The following is a 21,365-nucleotide window of genomic DNA, read 5'->3' as shown; positions in this document are numbered from 1 at the left end:
ATATATAGTTTTAACGCTAATTGTCTAGTACAAAATAATAAAACAAAAAAAATGTATTGATCTAGTTATTACTCAGTCAAATTGAGTTTTGTAAATTGAAACCACGCATACACCTGAAAGAAGGGGCGTTATCATAAACCGGAAACGGTATGGATGGCAATCACGTTACTTTCACTTTCGATTTGGATCCAATAATCGTAAGAAGTTGATATAAAGGTAAAATGACACAACCTGTCTTGATTTCATTTGTCACTGATTAGCTCTATGTGTATAAAGTTTCGGTATACACAATTACAGAAAGATTTTATGTAATCACACATGGATAGTCCAAAAAATGTCATCTGGGAGGCTTATTTTATTTTGCTTGGTCGCCTTCCTTAATCAGATTAAAAAAAAATGCCACAACGAACGTCATGATTATCTTGAATAACACACGGGTCTGATTTTTTATTCAGTAATAGTCTATTGTTGAATTTATCAAATTCATTATTTTTATCATATTTTTATGATTTTTGTAGAAAATAATAAATTTTAAAACACTTATCTCGAAGTCAGTTCTAGATTAAATTGTATCTGCAGATCTGGAATACTATGAAACTTGTATATATCTGTATAAATCCCTATGTTTATGATTTTTCTTGAGAGTAAAAATGTTCCAAAATTATAATGTGGTATATTTGAAAGCAGAAGGTTGTGGGCTCCATCTCCATGTAAGTCATTCCATATACTTTTACATTGATAATCACTATTTTTCTGCCAGGCACATTGCATATATATGAGACAGAGTGATGAATAGTTGGCATGGAGTCCAGTGTGTCCCATTTTGATGATTATGAAAATAAGAATCCAGCTCAGCTCTATATCTATTCAGTTATCTAAACAAACCTCATCCTGAAATGCATGAAAAATCTACCTTATGAAGTTAAACCATAATCAATCATTCAATCAATTTGTTAGATCTAAAAATGCAAGAAATATAAATCTTTATTTGTTAGAGACTGTCACAGCAAAATAGCATTAAAGAGGCTTTTTTTGCAAGACCTGGGAGAAAAGATATTGTAAAAAAAATTTTTTGCAAGTAACACGCAGCTGCATAACTATATAGGTAGATGATCTCAGTAGATTTCCCCTTTTTAAACAAATAAGCTAGCCATCCACCAATTCAGATCTATGAAATTGATGTTACTACATTAAAGCTTGAAAAATGATAACAGATATTTATTCATAGATGTTAGAATGTTGACATAACCTCAGTAAAACTGAATAACATTAGTAAAATATTTATGCATGTCCACTTCATATTAGTAGTATGTCCTAGGACATGACTTTTCATAATTACTGATACTTTAATGTGTTGACTTACTTCTAGAAAACTCATGATATTAGTAATTGCTTTTAGAAATTTAGCTTTTGATGTCAAAATGGTGTTCTTTGATTAAGAATCGGTCTGTTCTCTATGTATTTTTTTAATGGCTATTAAATTATACATTAAAGGACCTGTGATTCATTCACAAAATGTCATATAAAAGTCAAAACTATTATTTGTGCAAAAAAACTTCTGTCTGACCCTATGCTCTACTTTAAGTAATGGTGACCATGTTCTCAAAAGGATAAAAAAATCCCCAAACAAAATTTGTGCTGAACATCCGATGGAACATACATACTAAGTTTGGTATTAATTGGTCTGGCATTGCAGAAGAGAAGATTTTTGGAAGAAATAACATTTAAAATAGAAAAAAACACCAACAAAGAGCAGTAACTCCAAAATAATTAACAGATTAACATAAAAAATTGTCTGTGTAATTTAAGGTAGAGCTACCTTACAAGTCATTGGAATGTTTGTTTTACCATTTTACATCAATCTCATGTAAGCAACAAACTAACTTGGATTGATTTCATTCTGTTTCAAAGGAAAACTTGTAAGGCTTTGGCGAAATTGAATATGATACAAATATATTACTGATTTCAAGGGTTATGTCCCTTATCCTAGGTCTACCTCCTTAAGATTTATTGTTACTATGGGTGTTTTGTTTGATTTTTTCAGTTCAGGATTGTGTCTTTGTTTTGAACACATCATATTTGGTTATTCCTTGATTGGAAATTAAGATATTCAATTATTTTCTATATTTTACTAGGATTAAATAAAATCAAAAAGGTTATACACATATTCAATACTTATATGCTTTTATGATAAATATTGCTATGTACAGTCAGGCCTATGGGAAGATTAAGGGCCAAGATAAATATCTGTCAAAAAAAGAGATGATAGATACTGTTCTCTTTGAAAATATACTGTGTCCATTGTCTAAAGATGATATAAGTTAGTGAGACTTTTAATCAAATGTAATTCAGACTTAATTCTTGGGGACAATGAGATTAATGAAGTTGATTGCATATACATGTACATGATGTAGGCTAGTATCTTGCTTTTGTGAGATTGAAATCATATCTCGCATCCTAGAAGTAACAAGATCACTCTTCATATTTTACAATATTGGTTTAATTAATGGCAGAATGTAATGTAGGTAGTATATTTTATAAATATTCAATTAAGTACCAGTCCGCATAAATTCAGACACTACCAATGGTAAAGTGATTCATGGTGAAGAAAAACCCTCCAAACAAGTGATGCTTTTTCAGTCAACATATGCTATACTTTCACAGAACAGTAACCATTTCTGCATTTAGAGCTGCACTTTTAAGAAAATCATACATTCGTCTCCACTCAAATCAACCAAATGAAGCCAAATCAAGAACGATAACTCTTCCAAAGTGCAAATTTTATGTACAATCTATATTATTTTTATCTCAAAGCGCAACAACCTAATGAAAAACTAAGACTGGTTATGTGATCATAAATTGTTTCTGAACAAGAAATAAGGCTGAATTCGGTGGGTTTTAACATGCATGAATCACCTTCTGTCTGATTTTTAGAAAGACTGATAGTTAAAGATTAATTCTTTGCCTAATTGGCGTATCACTTGCCTGTCACTGAGCAGTCTATGGTTTGGTCCTCATTGCCAATTATTTAATTTTGAGAGCTAAATCATGCTTTCTTGTGTACATACAAGTCATACAAGTGTATAAAATTACATTTAGCCAATAACAGGAGGTTGACTTTTATACTGTTAAGGTACTAAATTTTGTCTGCATTCAATTTTTGCCAAATTTTAATTAGTTACAAAGGAAAAATTGCATCATATGTATTAAAAAACTTGAAAAACATATGAAAAACATATCAAGTAATGGAAAACAAGTAAAAAGTCATATGATTTTTTTTTACATGTCTTCTATGGGATTTACTGTATGAAAGACAATGGTTTTCATATAGAGTCAGGAAATTTTTGTGTCCATGTCTTTTTATAGACACAAAATCATATACTACCATTTCAGTCTAAACAATGTTTCCATATGTTTTAAAACATATGAAAACATATGTTGTAATATTTCCTGTGTATTTTAGTGGAGATTAAGGCATAGCCTCTTTGTGTTGATTTGAATATGATTTTTTCTTGATAATTTGAATTGATGAGTTGATCAAATCATGAAGCCACTATAATTGGTACCAAATGAACAATATTTTAAAGTTCTTCCACAATTTATGGGTCTGATTACAGAAAAAAAAACTAATATAAATTTACATACCGGTTAACTTTACAGCCCTAAACTTGAACAATACAAATTTGTATTATTATTTCATAGAGTTTTGATTAGCTACGAATAAAGCTGTATTTGTTTTATGACAGCAAAAAAAAAATTGGCAGTTGTATATTGGTATTGCACTGTTGTCGTCGTCCATAGACACTTACTTTTCATGCTATAACTTGAGTATTAGTTGGTTGTTCCTTATAAAATTTTATAACAAGGTTTCAAAGCATAAAATAAGGTTGGTATTGATTTTTAGGGTTATAGCCCCAATTATCTTAGAATAAGGGGCAAAAAGGGGCCTAAAACAAGCATTTCATAGAATTCAACTATAAATCTCTAGTATTTAAAAAGCTTTGGAATGTCTATGATACTGTTTCGGAATATTCTATACTACAATGGTCAGACTTGGATTGTTTTTGGGGGTTTATACTTGCATTTTTCTGATGTCAGGACAGTATTTGGTGTGATTTCGAAATTTATTTTTTATTGGATTCCTTATAAAAATCCCTGCCTGCACCTTTCAGTCAGTTTTCAGATATCACTTACAGTTTTGAAGTTATAAGGGTCAAAAGGACCACAACCCAAATATCAACTTTTTTATTTTTGGTCCAATTTTAATATTTTTCTTACTGGATTTTCATGAAATTCTGCCTGCATTTACCAATCAGATTCCAGAAATCTCTCACTGTTTTATAATGAAAAGGGATCAAAGGGGCCAGACCCCAAAAAATTTACTCTTTAAATATTGGTCTAATTTTGATAATTTCCAATTGAATTTTAAATTTGATGTTATATTGTGTCCATAATGAATTGTAAGGCCCTATGCTTAAGTGTGTCTTAAACTAATATTGTGTCCACATTTGTCCCAGCTGTTCATGGTTCAACTGCTGTGGTCATATCCTGCTGTGATCTGCAAAGCTCTTTATTTATTATATGTTTTTCAGAAAAAGCAATGTCAGAGTCAAGTAAAGAAAAGAAAACAGTTTTGGTCACAGGTACATTGTTTATGTTGTGATGAATTTTTCAAATGAGATTTTCTACCTGTGCTTTTCTGATGGTCATACATTTTATCATGTTCCCTTTTTGTATTTATTAGCTCGTCTGGGCTAAAGGTCCACACAAAATTTTTTCATCACTTTGTGGTTGCTTGTCGTCATTAAAATTTCCTTAAAAACAATCTCCTCTGAAATTACTCAGTGGATTGTAACCAAATTTGGTCACCTTTTATTGATTGTGGTGTTTGATCCTAAAACATGGCCGTCCCTGTTTTTTTTTTAGAGCATAATTCCTACTTTTAATTTTTTAAGGGTAAAGATATTACTAGAAAAAAATGCAGAAGAAATGGGTATTTAGGCAAAAAATTAAAAGTCACATGTTTACTGCTACCCTACCTACCTTAAACATTTATGCCCATTTTGGCTCAAGAAGTGTTAAAGTCTAGATTGTGTCCCAATTAACTCAATGTGAAATATTTTTGAAAATTAAAATAATTTCCCTATCTACTCACTCTATTTTTTTTTTGCTTGTAGCAGGAATCAGGAGTACTTTTTTGGGGCATTAGACACATTCTTATTGATTTACTTTCACTGATGAGAAACATTTATTGTCTTTTTACACATTTTGCCACTAGAGGAAGAAATCCAAGATCTGCAACGAGGACTTGTTTCTATAAATCACACATGTAATGTTTTGTCTCACTGAAACTGAGATTAGGTCTTAAAAAATAGTTGCGCCATTCCTGCTATTCATTGATTTTATATCCTTTGGCAGATATTATGTGCATTTCAGGCTTGAACAATCAACAAACATGCTGAGTGGGATCTTTAATATGCTTGCTTACAATAGCATCAGCTTGCAAGTAGGCATGCCACATTATTCTGATTCTGAGCCAACCAATCATCACTCAGAATCCTTAAATACTGCATGCATTGCATTGAAGCAATGATTATCAATGTTAAAGTCTTTGATTTCACTCAGCCAGGGATTGAACCCACGACCTCCTACACTTACCACTCTAAGATCACTGATCGTTTGGTTCTAAAAGATACATGAAGAGACATATGATTGTATACCATTGACTGTCATTTTTTCATAAAATTCTAATTTAATACTTGTGAGCGATGGGACTTCATTATAAGAAAATAGTATAATTTCCCATTTTTGACAATAATTCATAATTCCTTCTACCGATTTTCCTAAAATTTTGTAACATTGTTTATTTCTGTTTCTGGTAGCTTTTTTGTATACGCACATCCATTTATTAAAGCTCTTATTTTTCTTACAGGGTTTGGTCCATTTGGTGAACATAAAGTAAATGCAAGTTGGATATCTGTTCAAGAACTGTCAAAGAAATCCATTGATGGAGTTGATTTAGTTGTGCAAGAAATCCCAGTAGTTTACGAAACTGTCAGAAACCAAGTTCCACAACTCTGGAAAGAACACAAACCCCATGTATGTACATCTTAGTAGACCTGAAGCTTAAGTCTTTGTAAAGTGAAAAGTGTCTGAATCTAACCCTGAATAATAAAAAAATCTTTCTAAATCAGAGACTTTTTGAAGTATTTTCATATTCGTTTAAAAGTACTTTGAACTTGGTAAACCATACACTTGGCAAAACTGAACAAGAGGGGTTTGATATAGACAGGTTTCACTGTATTTTTTAACATAATTATAAGTACTTCAGAATCCTGAATATAATGCAGAAAAAAAGTGATTACCATATTTGTTTATGTTGACTTTGCTCTGGGACAGAAATTTAATACCTCTTGCTTAATCTGTACCTGCTTATCAGTTCTAGTAATCACTCAACTCTTTTTGTCCATCATGCTTAGAGGGTATCTACTTTGTGTAATCCGTAACTCAAAAAGTATTTAATCAATATTATTCAAAATCTGCATATTGTTTATGTACATATTGAAGATGTACACCACTTATAATTCAATTAAAATTTTCTACATTTTTAGCATGTTGTATTTTTGTAACTTTATGTTGTCAACGGTATTTACTAAGTGTGATTTGTAAGTTTAAAATGTATTTAAACAATATTGCACAATATTAATTCATAATGAAGATGTGTACCACCTAATATGGTGAAATTTGATTAAATTTTTTTTCTGTTTTTTTAGCATGTTGAAGTTAGCCATTTTTTCAGCATTAAATGCTATCATCAATACATTACTTCAGGAAATTTGTAATCAGCACTGTAGTTTTTTCAACTTCCTTAATGTTTATATACATATTGAAGATACTTGCCAGTAAGTGCTGACAAATATGTTGCAATGATGCAGGTCCAGACATGTATGGTTTTATTTTTAAAATTTTGATTTAGAGTTATCACCCTTTGATTTGCTTTTTGGTACAATGATTTTTTTCTGTAAGGAAGGTTTTTTCCCATTTGAAACAAATGAAATATTTCTGAAGCTTTTCTTAAACACTTGTTAGTTTAGACAATAGACAAAGACATTTCATTGCTAAATCTAAATTTTATTTCACAAAGTAAAAAAGAGAGATAGAACAGTCTCATGAGTGTTAATAGAAAAGCAGAGGACTTTTGAGTTACTATTAGTTCAGAAATAATTGAATGTACCAGTATGAATTATTGTATTGAATTAATGATCATTGCTGTCTGTTTTTCTAGTTTTAAAAAGACTGTTAATTAATGATAAGGTATTTTATAATAAATTAAAAAAATCCGCAAAACATCTGTCACATTTGCTTTCAGTTGACTATTCATGTTGGTGTGTCAAAAGAAGCGAAAGCCATAACTCTAGAACAGCAGGCACACAATGATGGCTACTCACGACTGGACATCAACGAAACATGTCCCTCTAATAACTGCTGTGTGGATGGTGCTAATGACTGCCTTACGTCAGGAATTGATATGGAGAAAGTCTGTGGTGATGTCAATAACTCAGGAATAGATGCTAAAGCTGTTGTGTCACATGACCCTGGGAGGTAAGTAGATTTCAAAAAAGAAGACAGCGGTCAAATTTTTATTTGGATTTTTCCACTGTGATTTTTCTTCTGACTTTATTTTTCATGTTAAGCTGCTTCCTTGAGGACCAAACACTCATTCTCTATTTTACCACCAAACTTGGTCCAGGAGTGCCATCTTATTTCTTAACAGGTCTAGTACATCTGTCTGAATTGAACCTTTTCAGATTATAGAATTTATTTGGTTGACATACATGTCAAGTTTTGGAACAGTTCATGTGGGAGATCCCCTCCTAAAAATATAATAATTTTAACCAAAAACATCCTTCAAAGTTTACATTTTTATGTTTTAGACTAAATTGTTCGTTGATTTTGTGGGGATCTTCCCCTAATGTGGGAGGGTTAACAGGTATAGGCTATGACAAATACTTGCTTTACACAAATTCAAAATGCTTTACAGAAGATATCTAGTTTTCATAGGTTTCTGGTTTATATAGGGTTCAATTTAGACAAGTTTTACTGTATCTGACTTGTTGGGCTCATTAGAAGCCTGTATAGGATCACTTCTAATGTGTCATGTCTTAAAAAGACAAGACAAAAAATAGTGGCATCTGTGATTAAATTAACTTTTACTAAATGCAAATATGAAGATACTGCAAGTAAAATAACAGTATACTGTACACGGTGCTACAAGATTGGTAACCTCACATCAGTAGCATTAAAAACAAATACTTAAAAAATTCAAAGCTAAAAAAAGTTGCACACAAGAAGTAGTCTTAACCAAAAGTATGGAAATAGGAAGCCAGATCCAGCATTAAAAAGTTTTAAAAGAGATATGTGAAATGACTTACATCATCGTCATGATTGTAGCCCATGTTTAATACAAGGATTGAAGCTTGGGTGCTTTAGGGGTTTTAAGGGTTTTAAATTTTGTGCTATGGCATATATTTGTAAATAGCATACTAGTATAATATATAGTTCTTGGTCAGACAAGTCTGACTGCTGTTTTGATGGATATCCTCATGAATACTAAATTGTAAATATTTTTTTCAGGTATTTGTGTGACTTTTCCTACTTTACATCTCTACACATAGACCAGGCCAGAAGTGCCTTTGTTCATGTCCCACCTTTGAATGAACCTTATACTGATACACAGCTGGCTGATGGACTTGAGCAAGTGATCTTGAGCATGATGAAGCAAATTTAATTTGATTGTCCACATAAGTATTGTGTGTTGGGGGAGGGGGGGTGATTTTTATATAGAATCCATTGAATGGCATTAAAGGGGGATAACTCTGATTTTGCTAACAATTTTTATTATAACCCACCACATGCAATGAATCTTAGGTAGACAACTACTTAGAATGCATTTCGGTGTTCTACTAGTCAAAGAAAATGTGAAATTTCTAATGTGGCACACACAGTTACATGAGAACATGACACTGTATTGTTTTCTCTTTTTTCTCATTTACATTTCAATAAAAAAATCAATTTTTATAGTTGTTGGACAAATTTCGTCAAAATGTAAAAATGGCAAAACGTATACATTGATTTTTTTATTACTGAACATTATGTGGTTTTCCAACAATAATGAATTTTTTATTGATTTAAGGGGTAGGGAAAAGTAGTACATGTCAAGGTTTTGTCTTCATGCACCTGAGATTTTGCAAGCCTAATATCCTCGTATTAAAATGGATATAGTATAGAAATATGACATTCCCTTGGCACTTTTTAGATATGAAACTTTATCTTACTATTCTATAATCAGTTTTGTAGGTCATTTGAGGGGAGAATCTAAATTATGTTGTCTTCACAATTATGGGACCAGTTTGAATTCACTGATGAAATCCAATGTCTTGATTTTATAAGGAGGTCACTTTTTGCAATTTTTTTTTATGTTCAGGGCATTTTTTTTTTATTACTGATTGTCATTTTGGGTTGCTTTTTGTGTTTCTTTTAACAATATATCATGTTTTGAATCCAGAATCAGTTTATGAATGTTCTTTGTACGAAAATTTACCAAGAATTTTTTCAACAGTGTTTATATTGTATAAGAGTAATCAAGGGATCCAAGATTCCAGTGGAAATCAAAAGAATGTAATTCAGGGACAAAGACCAGACATGGGAAACAGACAAACATGACAAGGAACATAAAGTAACTAAAATAATACATACAAAGTAACAAAAGTAAATGAGCAGCTGGGATTCCACTAAAAACTGGGCGCAGATTCTTTATTGTTTGAGCATTTCTTTATTACATAAAAAGTCTTAATTCCTCAGCATCCTTTCTTAAGATGTCAAATGATCTGTATACTTTTTTGTGAAAATTAGGTTTAAACTTTTCCAGTTACAGGACTTTGTTACTAAAAAGGGGAGGATGTTTTTTTCACATGTCGTGCCACATTTCAAATATGATTTATGGTTATATCTTAAAACTTTACACACTCTTTAGCTATATTAATCTAAAGGTCTGTATACTTTTTTGTAATTCAAAGTTTTATTTTCAAGTTATTGAGTTTTTAGTAAAAAAGAGGGTGTTTTTTTCACATGTCAAATCGTATCTCAGAAACTATGATTATTGCATAAAACTTTACACACTTGTTAGTTATGTTAAACTGAAGATTGGTTTACTTTTTCGTGGTGATTTTTTATTCTATTTTTGAGTTATTGAATTTTTTATTGATACTTTTTTAGGGGGTGTTTTTTTCATATTTCATGCCATTTGAGGGAATTCAGGAAACCTGTGCATTAATCATTAAAATATGTATGGGTGGTTGGATCATAAAAAACTGCCTTCCAACCCTCCCATGCATTTATTGATGGAATAGTCCTAAGAAAGAACCAATATTGGGAATTTATTTTAAAGATACATTATACCATGAATACTGGAATATGTTGTAACAATTTTTGTTTCTATCTTTTATCAACTTTTGGTTTTATGAAACTTTGAAATTTTAAATTTATGTTTTGACTTGCAAATTTTTCATTGCAAAAATCTTTTCTCCCTTTATCAGAATTATTACTTCAATTTAGTATCATATAAAACATGTTGTTAGCAACTTTTATCGATCTCTTATATAAACTAACTATTGAACTGGAATAAGGAATGAGCCATGATATACTGTGTAACACTGTGTTATTCCAAAAACATGTTTTTTCACAAGACGATGGGCATATTATTCGCTCATTGTTTATTTTCAATGAGGCGCTCGTTGCTGGCAATGTTCGTTGTGTTTGTGGTTTTTGTAAAACCTTGCTGTACTGTACTTTATATTAATAATAACAGTGAAACTTATATGAACAGAACCCTGAATAATTCAAAAACCTGTGTTAACCAGATGCTTTTGAATATTAATTTTAATGTATTTCGAAACTTAGTAAACCAAACATATCTGAAAGTCATTAAGGGGTTTGGTTTAGACAGGATTTGCTGTATTAAATATCTACTCAGAAAATTTTTGAAAAACTGTCTTTAATCCACTGTTGATATTTACTAAATATACTATTGTACTTGGTCGTATGATTTATGATTTCTATATGTAATTTTGAAAAGAAAAATTCTTTATACAATTAAATTATACACCTTATGTGATTTATTTCTTAACAATATTCAATATGTAGACTTTGCAGTGGGATGAATCATAAAATGTTAACGCAATCACCATGTCAGTCTATTCTGAACAGCAATATTGCAAGCCATTGTGGAATTTATTCCCCATTTATTGATATCAATAAGTATTTAATAACATGTTAGTAGATATTTAACATGTTAATAAATATTTAATAACATGTTGATAAATATTTATCAATATGTGCATAATTGATTTATTGATATCAATAAATAGATGAATTAGTAACATGTTGATAAGTATATATTTACATTTATTAATATCAATAAATTGAACAAATTATTAACATGTTAATGAGTTTCAATGAACCTGTTAGTAAATCTTATTGCAGAAGACATGCATGCGGGGCAATATCCAATATTTTAATGATTCATCTTTTTTATTTATATATATCAATAATTTATTTTTTACCAAATATGAATTAAAGTGTTGATAAATTGTGCAATTTATTGATATCAATAATTAATTATCAACATGTTGATAATTATTAATGTGTGGATAAATGTTAAGTTTATTGATATCAATAATTCATTTATTGATATAAATAAATGATTTATTGATATCAAAAAATAGGTAATTAATTCCACATCAGCTTGCAATACAACAAAGAGTAATCAAAGGTAAACAGAATTAATTTTGTTAGGCCATTCAAAATTAATTACTTGATTTTCAGATCATTTTTTTAAACGATGAGGAGAAGGCATTTCTTGTTATTGTTTAATTGTTGACCAAAAATTAGAGGGGTTGATTTTAACACAGGCATGACAAATGATCATTTGGCTATTTTGTGTTTGTTTGTTAATATGGAGATAAATAGGTAATATGAAGGCACCTTCAAGTGATAAGTGATGGGCCTAAGAAAAAAAATAGATGACCTAAACGAATGATGCCCTATAAATCATGGATTAGTAGATTTTGTAAAAAATGCAGATACATACTGGGTATGATATCTAATAAACTGCTTTACACTATTTAAAACACATGCATGTATCACTTGTTAAAGTAGTCTTATATTTTGCATTTGAGAGAAATGTATGAAAATTGTCACCCTATTGAAGTTGTTAACTGCATATTACTATTTTAATTTATATTATCAGGAATTTACATATAATATACATCCTGAGCTAGAACAAACGAAAACGAAAAACAAAAAAAAGTAAAAAAAGAAATAAAATCAAAGACTGAAGTCTTCAAAGTCGCTAATAGTCAAATATTCACTATCACTTTTGGCTTACTTTAAACATCCGAAATGGTACAAATGCGATATGCTGTAAAATCGGGGGACTTCTGCAAAAATCTTGGTTCCCTTGGTATTATTGCGTACTTTTTCGTAACTTTTATGTCGACTCGAATGGCTGTATATCGATATCGGTGTACTGATAATATATATGACCTTTATATAATCAATTGTAACAAACGCCTGTGTTTGAATCGGAAACTGGGTAATATTACATAACTTCAATGCTAACTATTGTTTTATCTTAATGTAAACTTCACCTTCTAATACAAGCAAAAAGCACGCATAGACATGATATGATATGTTTTTAAAAAGGTACGTTGTAGCGATCTTTGGGTCACTTATGACATTGACAGGGAACCTGTTTATGAACCAGATTAAGCAGCTGGCAATGAATATTCATAAATATCGGGACGTGCTAATGCATATGACCTATGATCTTGTGACTAGCCTCAGTGCCTGAATCGGAAACTGGGTAATGTTCAAAGCTAACTGATCGTTTCATGTAAACCTTCCGTTCTTAGTCAAACAAGAAACACACGTGTATGATAGTTGAGAGGTACATTTTTATCTCGTATGAATCTAGAACTACAACGCTGTGGCGGTGAACACGGCGAAGATCTGCATGATTATGTGGCGTATAATTACACATTAATGCAAATCATATGCGAATATTAAATACAGAAATTACTAGTGCAAGAAGTCGCTTACACTGTTAGCGACTTAAAAAAAAGAGAAAAGGAGAAAAAAGAAAAAAAAACAAAGCTGACTGTGATTCTTTTAACTTACACACCTTCCTCGAAACACTTAAGTTTAGAAATGGATGGTCAAAGTTGTTACCTTACTCGGAAATTTAAAGTCTGACCATCTTGATCTTGGTTACTTTTAGTATAGGACTTCTTAAGGGGACTGCCATTTGATTCTGAAGGGATGGCAGTTTTGCATGGTCGGGACAAAAAAATCCCAACTTATTTAAAGGCTTGTTACTGCAGACCTTTTATGTCAATTTATGCATAACCTGTAATTAAATATGGTTACTATTTTTGTGACTGTCGTTGAGGAGAATCACTCCCTGGTTTCAAAGTTTCTTTCATAAGTACTAAAAAAAACATGATTATTTGTAGAATTAAATTAATATTAACATTTTCCTTGTGTTCACGTACGCCTGCGATATTTACGCGGGAAAGCTAGCAGACCGATAGACCTATAGAAATACAAAAACGTGTACTTTCTTTTTCGATTTCCAAACGTGAACTAGTAATTATATGAGGAAGTCGAGTTCATATTAGAAAAAAAACAAGGAAGTTGTTAAGACCTGATCGGTTTATGAAGGTAAATGATTTTTTTCTCGATTATCGAGAATATATGTCATATGGTATATTTTGGTTCCAATATACGCTTAAATGGATACAAAATCAGTAATCAGCACTCGTTGATGTTTTCATATACGTATTTGGTTATTGAACAAAATAATATCAGATTTCCTCTTTATTTAAGAAAAGAAATTAGCCAGAAACAAATATACTTCTGTGAATTATTTACTCAACTAAAGCATGAAATTAAATCAGATATATTTCGTTTTTCGATAATTGAAATATATGAGACATGACTTCAGTTCCACGGAATAACTTAAGTATTCATCTACAGAATCTATACTGATCGCGAAAAAGAGACAACTTGTGAAATAAGTAATTCTTTATTAGACATTGGACTTTTCCTTCTTGGACTACGAACCGTTAATTGTGTGCTGAATTGTCTGTTCTGAAGGAATTTCTCCGACGCAGCCTGTCTAGTTTCGCTTTATTAACCTTTTGACCTTAAGGACGCTCTTCTATGGAAACGCAAGTCACCTGATCGCAATTCTGTTTCCCGATTGGCCAAATACTGATAACTTAGTAGCGTTCGGAAAAAACTGTATCGATAATTGAAATTGCGTACCATGTGTTATTTATCTCGGAGGAAATGTAGCGACTTATGAGAAAAAACAAAATTTTACTGCGTCGGCTGTCTTTTTTAATAGATAGTACTTGTTTTATAGTAGACTAGTCTTCTTGAAAAACTCTTAATGTTATCAATGTAAACTAAGTTACGGTACAAAAAAATTGTAAAGTATTTGACCATTTAAAAATTGATTGTCAAGATTGACTGTGATCATTTTGTATTTTTTGTTAGAATTAATTATATCAATTGAGTCAAATGTAAATAATCAGTCATGTTTTTTATGTCTTTGCGACAGCAGCACTCAACGCTCACATCAGGCCAATGTGGAGATGACATAGCAGAGAAATTCCACAACCACATGGCAAAGATTGTTTCCCTCTTTTAATACCGCTAAGGGGTTGAAAACTTTGTCCTTCTAAGAGGGTTCAACACTTCTCTCATTCAGTAAATTAATGAACTTTTTGATTCCATTGTCAGACCCAATACTTCAGAAAAATGATATTAACGGTATTGCTTACATGTCATGTAGGTTATATCTTGTATATGTGAAAGTGGCAATGGCTCACATCTTGGTAGTCAGAAGAGCATTCTTTATCCAGGTTAAGAATTATTGCTGTTGGTTTACATACCTAAAATTTCTTCCAATGACGATGCCATATTTGTTATTCTTAAACCATATACATAACTTTTGATATAGTCTGACCTGGGAGTCTTAGCCGATGAATTTTCGATACATCCCTGAACTTTAGCTACAAATATTGGATTGTCTTTGGAAGCACCGCAAATCTATGTGTATATATTTTTTTCAATACAAGCTATGGCGAAACCAAGCGAAGAAAGAAAAACAGTTTTGGTCACAGGTATATGTGATGAATTTCTTCGTGGTAATTCTGCTATAATTTATGAATTGGCAATAATAAAAATTTTGTCTATTGAAAAATAACATAAATTTTCCATGAGCATATTGTTTATTGCGCTAAGTGCAATAAACAAAATATGCACATGGAAGATTTGCTATTTTTCAATAGACACATTTTTTTTTATCATAGCTAATTCTTATAAATTAATTTTAAAACATATTTTATCTTTAAACATGAGAAAAGTAGTTCTGAATTTAACTGAATAGGGCGTGTCAATATTTTTTTTATCCATTGAGATATAACAAAATGATTTAACCAATCAGATTTCAGTATTTATCTCAAATTAATTTATTCAACTATAACTAAGAAGTTAATGAGATTTCCGGATACATTTTTCAATTTTTTTTCTTATGAACCAATCTTGGTCAATTTATGCCGTAATGGAATATAACGATTGAATTATTCGGGTTAACGTCACGAGCAGATTATTTTCAAGTGTGCACCACGGGCATTGAGGTTATTTCAAATAGACAAAAAAATATATCAGTCATTCCTTATAATTTAATGTAAGTATCAAAAATTTAAATTCAAAGAGTAAATCATTGAAAAAGGTTGATGACGTCATGTAGTCACATTACGAAATTTGGTCTATGAGATGATATCAAATTGATATTTATTTTATTCAGGATTTGGACAATTTGAGGGACTTAAAAAGAAAATGCATGCTGGGTATCAGTCCAAGAATTATCAAAGAAATCAATTACTGGAGTAAACTTAGTTGTGGAAGAAGTTTCAGCTGTTTATGAAAAAATCATAATGAAAAATTTCACAACTCTTCGAACTGCACCAGCCTCACGTACTTTCTTCTCGATAGAACTGTCGCATACCTTTGTACCTAATGCATAATTTGTAAAGGTTCAATCATATCAGAAAACTTCAAACACATTTTTTATATTATAATTCAAGAGGTATTTAATTTCTAAGGCACGGACCATTTTCTCCTCGAGTGACCTGGACTGCAGTCTTCACAGTCGCTAATCGTCAAATATTCTATACCACTGCTTGTGGCTTGCTTTCAGCATCCAAGCGAGTTTAATGCACTACTAATCTTAACTCTCAATCGATCAGTAATTTTCTCATTTTCACCATAAACCCTGGCGTAGATAAATGTATGGACATGGTTCAGAATTAAAAAAATCACAAATTTTAGTGAGCTGAAATGTGAAGATTTTAGGCCAATTGAAGGAAGACTATGCAAGGATGGTGATTGATAATATGCATTCATGCTCGTTTCCATTTCACATCTTTTGACATCATACATTTGTACATTACTTGTAAAATAAGTGTATTTCTTTTTTCCGAAAATATTCTTGACATTTTAGAAATTTCTATGTTCATTATACAAACTGCATTCCATAAAATAATGGATGCAATCTTGGAAGGGTGTCCACAACTACAAGAAGGGGATGGCACTACATTTATACGAAATAAATCAGTATTTAGGGAACTGCACATATTTCTTAGCCTGATATGTATAGCATTAACTTAATTTCGCCAAAATTGAAGTACTGGGGGGAGTTCGATCCCTTTGTCTTTCAATGATTCTTTTGAAAATGCTTATGCTTCTTGCATTTCTTGTCACTAGATTTAGCTGATTGCAATCTCTTACTGATGAATAGAAAAATGACCTTTCAGTACTAGTTTGTCTGAAGTGGGGTATGGTGTAATCCGCACTGCTATGTAAATTATACGACGAAATCTGGTTATTTAGTGGGGCCATAAGATTGCTTAAGTATAATATTGTAGACACAGATGGTTATGAATAGAGTAGAACACGTTAAGACGTTTGAATCGTCTCCTATCTTCCAATAACTCCAAACCCGTTTCATGGTAAATCGATTCCGTGCTGGCAATTTTTTTTGGTAGCAGATTGTATGATATTGTCTGAATGGGTTGAAAACGTCCCATTCGAATCAAACGTTTCGAAATAATAAATCAATGTCTTCCGTAAGGTTGCGTTTGGCGATGATTAAAGTCTTGGTTTTCTGAGAATTAAAATTTATTAACCATCTTTCAGATAATATTGTTATATTCTCTAGGTCTAAATTCATTACATCTTCGATTGTAGAGAGTATGATAGCAATGTGTCATCCACAAAAAGTCTGGCAAAACTGATGAGATCATCTAGAGGTTCAAGATCAGAGCCTTGTGGTACTCCTGTATTTATTTGCTTCAGAGTAGATTTTGTATTGGCGATTAAATCACCTTGCACTCTTTTCGACGGGTAGCTCTTAAACCAGTTCTTCAATTTGTTGATTATACCTAACGGTTTAAGTTTTATCAAGTGTGCCAATTAAACTCAGTCAAAAGCTTTTGATGCATCACAAAATAAAAAAAAAAAGGTATATTTCTTTCTTCGAGAGTCATCGTTATTTTATGATAAATTTCTGATAGCTGGTGAATGATAGAATGACCTGGGGTAAAATCTGATTGATATTTATACAGTAAGTAATAAACAACAAATAATTATACATGTGCTTAAACACAACCCCTTCAAAAACCTTGCCTACGGATGATATATGTGAGATAGGTCTATAGTTTGAAATTCAGTCTGCGATTTGCATAATTATGTACTACACCACCTTATGTTGCAGTAAGGAGTTAAATATAATCCTTCGTTGCAGACACGTGCCATAGAACCGTCATTTCTAACTTCATACGAGTTCAAAATGTACCTCTTAAATACCATACACATGTGTTCTACGTGTTTTTTTTTATTGTATGACACGAGAAATTGACATTAAAAGATGAAATGATCGATTAGCATTGAACTTTCCCTAATGTAGTTGAGAAACGCGTAGTCTCCGAGTTGTTTTGATTGAGAAACATTCTGGTCATCACGGTTATGAAGTCACCCGAGCAATTTAGAGCATATCGCAACTTCGCTTGAGCTCGTACCATTTCGGACACTCGAAGTTTGCCGTTCTTAGCCGACTAACGCACTGTTACTTTACACAACAAAGCTCAAAAGCGTTACCTAAAGTACATATAAAACATTACAACACAAGTTCTAAAGAGCTTTTAAAACCGAAAATCGAACTAACATCTTCATGTAATTCGTGATTTTTTAAAATTCTGAACCAAGTCCATACATGTATCTAGGCCATGCAGGGTATATGGTTAAATGAGAAAATCACTGATTGATGTTGAAAGGAATCCAATATCAGTGGCATAGAATATTTGAAGATAAGCGACTTTGAAAACTTCAGTCTTTGATTTTAATAACAACCATGAACCCCGTTAATAAGATGGTGACCAGTGCTTACTTCCATGGGGAATATCAATGATAGTTGAAGCAACCAAAACGAAAACAAAAACACATACAGAAACCATTTCTACCATTACCTTGTTGTTTTTTTTTTCTTTCTATTTTTTTTTATTTACATATACATGTATAACTATAAAATTATCTCCCCTTTGCGTGATTCTTAACATTAGGCCGAGAAAAAATATGTCTGTTTACGGTTACATCGGATGAAAAAAAAAGGGTAAGTAGGTAAGTAAAATCATTTCATATTTTAAAATTATTTTATGTAGACACTTATGGGAGTGTTTCTTGACTTTGATATAGTGTTGAACTAATATGGTAGTTCAGCGGCATTTCAACAAAAAAGGTCGTGAGAATGGTGCATATTTTCTTCAGAAAATTGTTATATTAGTGTACATTTGAATTAAAACCTCCTGATATGTTATCTTTTGAGCAAAAGTAGATGACGCTCAAGTTGCCCTTCGTGTATACCTGGTTTAGTTGTGCTTCCAGTTTATTGTGAATTTAGAGATCACAACAATATTCCTCTAATTTTTTTATAGATTTTTACAGAAGTCCACTGAAGTTTTTGCCCTGATTTATTTTTATACGCCCGTCAAAGACGAGACGTATTATGGTATACCGTTGTTCGTTCGTCCGTCCGTCGTTCATACTTCGGACAATAACTCAAAAACGCTTTCACCAACTTTAATGAAAATTTGGTGAGTTGTTCATATCTATTGACGTAAGCTCCCTTTCGATTTTTATAAATTTCAGATTTTTCGTTTCCGTGTTATAAATTTTATTACTTAAAAAAAGGGATTTTCAAGTTTTCGGGCAATAACTCCAAAACACTTTCTTTGGTAAATTGCTCATATCTATTGACGTAAGCTCCCTTTCGATTTGTATAAAATCTAATTTTACGTTTCCGTGTTATGAAGTTTTACTCTTTAAAAAAAGCCGGAAACGGCAAGGAAATTTTATTCGTTAAAAAATCTTTTAAAACAGACCATTTGTTATGATGATCGACTAATAAATATAAATGGTACTCGGTAACCTTGTCAGAAAAGTGATAGAAATGTATGGGTGAAAAATCAAGACAACAAACTTAGTTAAACTTAAGGTAGCCTTGATAGTGCCTATTTTTTGTGCATTTTTTATTTACTTTGGGGTGGGGTGGGGGTGGGGGGTATTTGACAGGGCTCACAGTATTTTCTAGTTGATCATATAAATTCATTAAAAGCATAATGACAAGTTAAAAAGGCAACGGGCGTATCATGCGCTTACAGCGCAGCTCTTTATTATTTTTACTTGAAGCTTTTTGCAGTGGGACTGGCTGCTCATCTTGATGTTTTACCATGAAACCTAATACTGGCCTTTATTTTCATTTGATACGAAATCATATTATAGTTAAGAACGGGTCAATCAATTTTTTTCTTCAAATTTTAACACTTTTTCCCATGATATACAGGTTGTGTTTGATGCTAAAATGTTTCACATCTATTAATCAAGAATTTTTCACTTTGGATATTTGGAATCTGTGAATATTTTTTCAGGTTTCTGTGTGACATTACCTACTTCACGTCTCTTCACATAAACCAACCTAGAAGTGCCTTCGTTCACGTCCCACCTTCGAACAAACAACTGGCTAGTGCACGTGAACAGATTATTCTGAGTATGCTGAAGCAAATTTGATTCAGTAAACTAATTTTTAAAATGCCGATTCTGTAATTCTATTTGTCGTGATTTTACGAGAATTTGAACCTGTATTGTCACCTAGTTTTTTCCTCAAAGACAAATCAACTAACAGTTCAGCTGTTGACAAAATGAACTCATAACCAGTTAATGGTCATATGTAACAATTATTGGTTAAAATAGATTTGTACCTAAAAAGCCTTACTTCTTACTTAAATGCTCAAGACATATCAATAAATTAACTATTCAATTGGATGAAATGTACTAGTCCATATAAAACAATGGTAAAGTGATTCATAGTGTAGATAAACCCACCGATGCCCTTTTTTACATAATGATAATCCTTTCTGTATTCAGATCTGTATTTTGGAGTAAAGCATGCATTCATCTCCCACTATTATCAACCAGTTCAAACCAAATCAATAATGAAAACTCTTGCAAAGTTTAATTAATGTTACAGGTCCATGATTTAATGTACATTTTATATTTTTTTTCTTAAAAGCGCAAAACCCAAATAAATATTTATTAGTAACTATTTTCGAGCTATCGGAACTCTTCAGCACATATTTTAGTGTAGCGGAAATGACAGAATAGTTCCGATTGTTTCCGAACAAGACATAAAGTGAATTCGGTGGGTTTTGACTTGCGCGAATCGCCTCCTGTCTGATACGTCCTGGTTACACTTGCAAAGTGTCTTAATAATATGTCTATTTCAATGAAATGATGTTAAAATCAATTAATCTATAGTTTGTGTAGTGACTAGAAAATTGGTCAGTGTTTTTTTTCCAGATCTATGGCAAGCCATTGTGGAATTTATTCCCCATTTATTGATATTAATTAATATCTAATAACGTGTATAAATGATTTAAAGATGAATTGGTAATATGTTGATAAATAATTTATTGATATAAATAAATTGAACGAATTATTAACATGTTAATAAATATTAATATCCAATAAAACAAGGAGTTAAATATAGAATTTCATTCACTGCTTACCTGCCAATGCTGTTCACTTATTAAAGTCTTATATGATTATAGCATCTTCTTTACCACGTATTTGTTTATGGAGGATAAGATCACCAGCAAAAAGTCTTTTTTTAATGTGAATGTTGC

At 31.5% G+C, this 21,365-nt stretch overlaps 2 protein-coding genes across 4 annotated transcripts; both read left to right on the top strand.

Moving 5' to 3' along the window:
- Window positions 1–119: 119 nt before the first annotated feature.
- LOC148621212 (pyroglutamyl-peptidase 1-like) lies at window positions 120–11,173 on the top strand. Its single transcript, XM_088575349.1, has 5 exons — window positions 120–216; window positions 4,593–4,643; window positions 5,933–6,099; window positions 7,370–7,602; window positions 8,635–11,173. Exons 2-5 carry the CDS (start codon window positions 4,601–4,603, stop codon window positions 8,786–8,788), a joined length of 597 nt encoding a protein of 198 aa, XP_088431475.1. The 5' UTR covers window positions 120–216; window positions 4,593–4,600; the 3' UTR covers window positions 8,789–11,173.
- A 2,523-nt stretch (window positions 11,174–13,696) lies between these two features.
- LOC148621211 (pyroglutamyl-peptidase 1-like) lies at window positions 13,697–21,210 on the top strand. Of its 3 annotated transcripts, XM_088575348.1 has the most exons (4): window positions 13,711–13,779; window positions 15,204–15,248; window positions 15,935–15,977; window positions 20,112–21,210. In XM_088575348.1, exons 2-4 carry the CDS (start codon window positions 15,206–15,208, stop codon window positions 20,248–20,250), a joined length of 225 nt encoding a protein of 74 aa, XP_088431474.1. In that variant the 5' UTR covers window positions 13,711–13,779; window positions 15,204–15,205; the 3' UTR covers window positions 20,251–21,210. The 3 variants fall into 3 exon arrangements, 1 of the variants encoding a protein (XP_088431474.1); XR_015921113.1 differs by lacking the exon at window positions 15,204–15,248 and having other exon boundaries at window positions 13,697–13,779; window positions 15,935–16,163; XR_015921112.1 differs by lacking the exons at window positions 15,204–15,248; window positions 20,112–21,210 and having other exon boundaries at window positions 13,697–13,779; window positions 15,935–19,646.
- The last annotated feature ends 155 nt before the right edge of the window (window positions 21,211–21,365 follow it).

Source organism: Perna viridis, chromosome 3 (assembly GCF_037379345.1).
Source record: "Perna viridis isolate PV_CMFRI_1.1 ecotype Kerala chromosome 3, ASM3737934v1, whole genome shotgun sequence".
In the NCBI taxonomy this organism is placed as follows: domain Eukaryota; kingdom Metazoa; phylum Mollusca; class Bivalvia; order Mytilida; family Mytilidae; genus Perna; species Perna viridis.
Note: the sequence above shows the minus strand (reverse complement) of the source record. Positions and strands in the feature narration are given on the sequence as shown.

Excerpts from the sequence above, each read along its gene's own strand:
- LOC148621212 (XM_088575349.1), top strand. The coding sequence starts at position 4,601 with ATGTCAGAGTCAAGTAAAGAAAAGAAAACAGTTTTGGTCACAG. Across the intron at positions 6,100-7,369 it reads GGAAAGAACACAAACCCCAT|TTGACTATTCATGTTGGTGT; the intron begins GTATGTACATCT and ends ATTTGCTTTCAG. Across the intron at positions 7,603-8,634 it reads GTGTCACATGACCCTGGGAG|GTATTTGTGTGACTTTTCCT; the intron begins GTAAGTAGATTT and ends TATTTTTTTCAG.
- LOC148621211 (XM_088575348.1), top strand. The coding sequence starts at position 15,206 with ATGGCGAAACCAAGCGAAGAAAGAAAAACAGTTTTGGTCACAG. Across the intron at positions 15,249-15,934 it reads AAAAACAGTTTTGGTCACAG|GATTTGGACAATTTGAGGGA; the intron begins GTATATGTGATG and ends TATTTTATTCAG. Across the intron at positions 15,978-20,111 it reads AAAAAGAAAATGCATGCTGG|GTTTCTGTGTGACATTACCT; the intron begins GTATCAGTCCAA and ends ATATTTTTTCAG.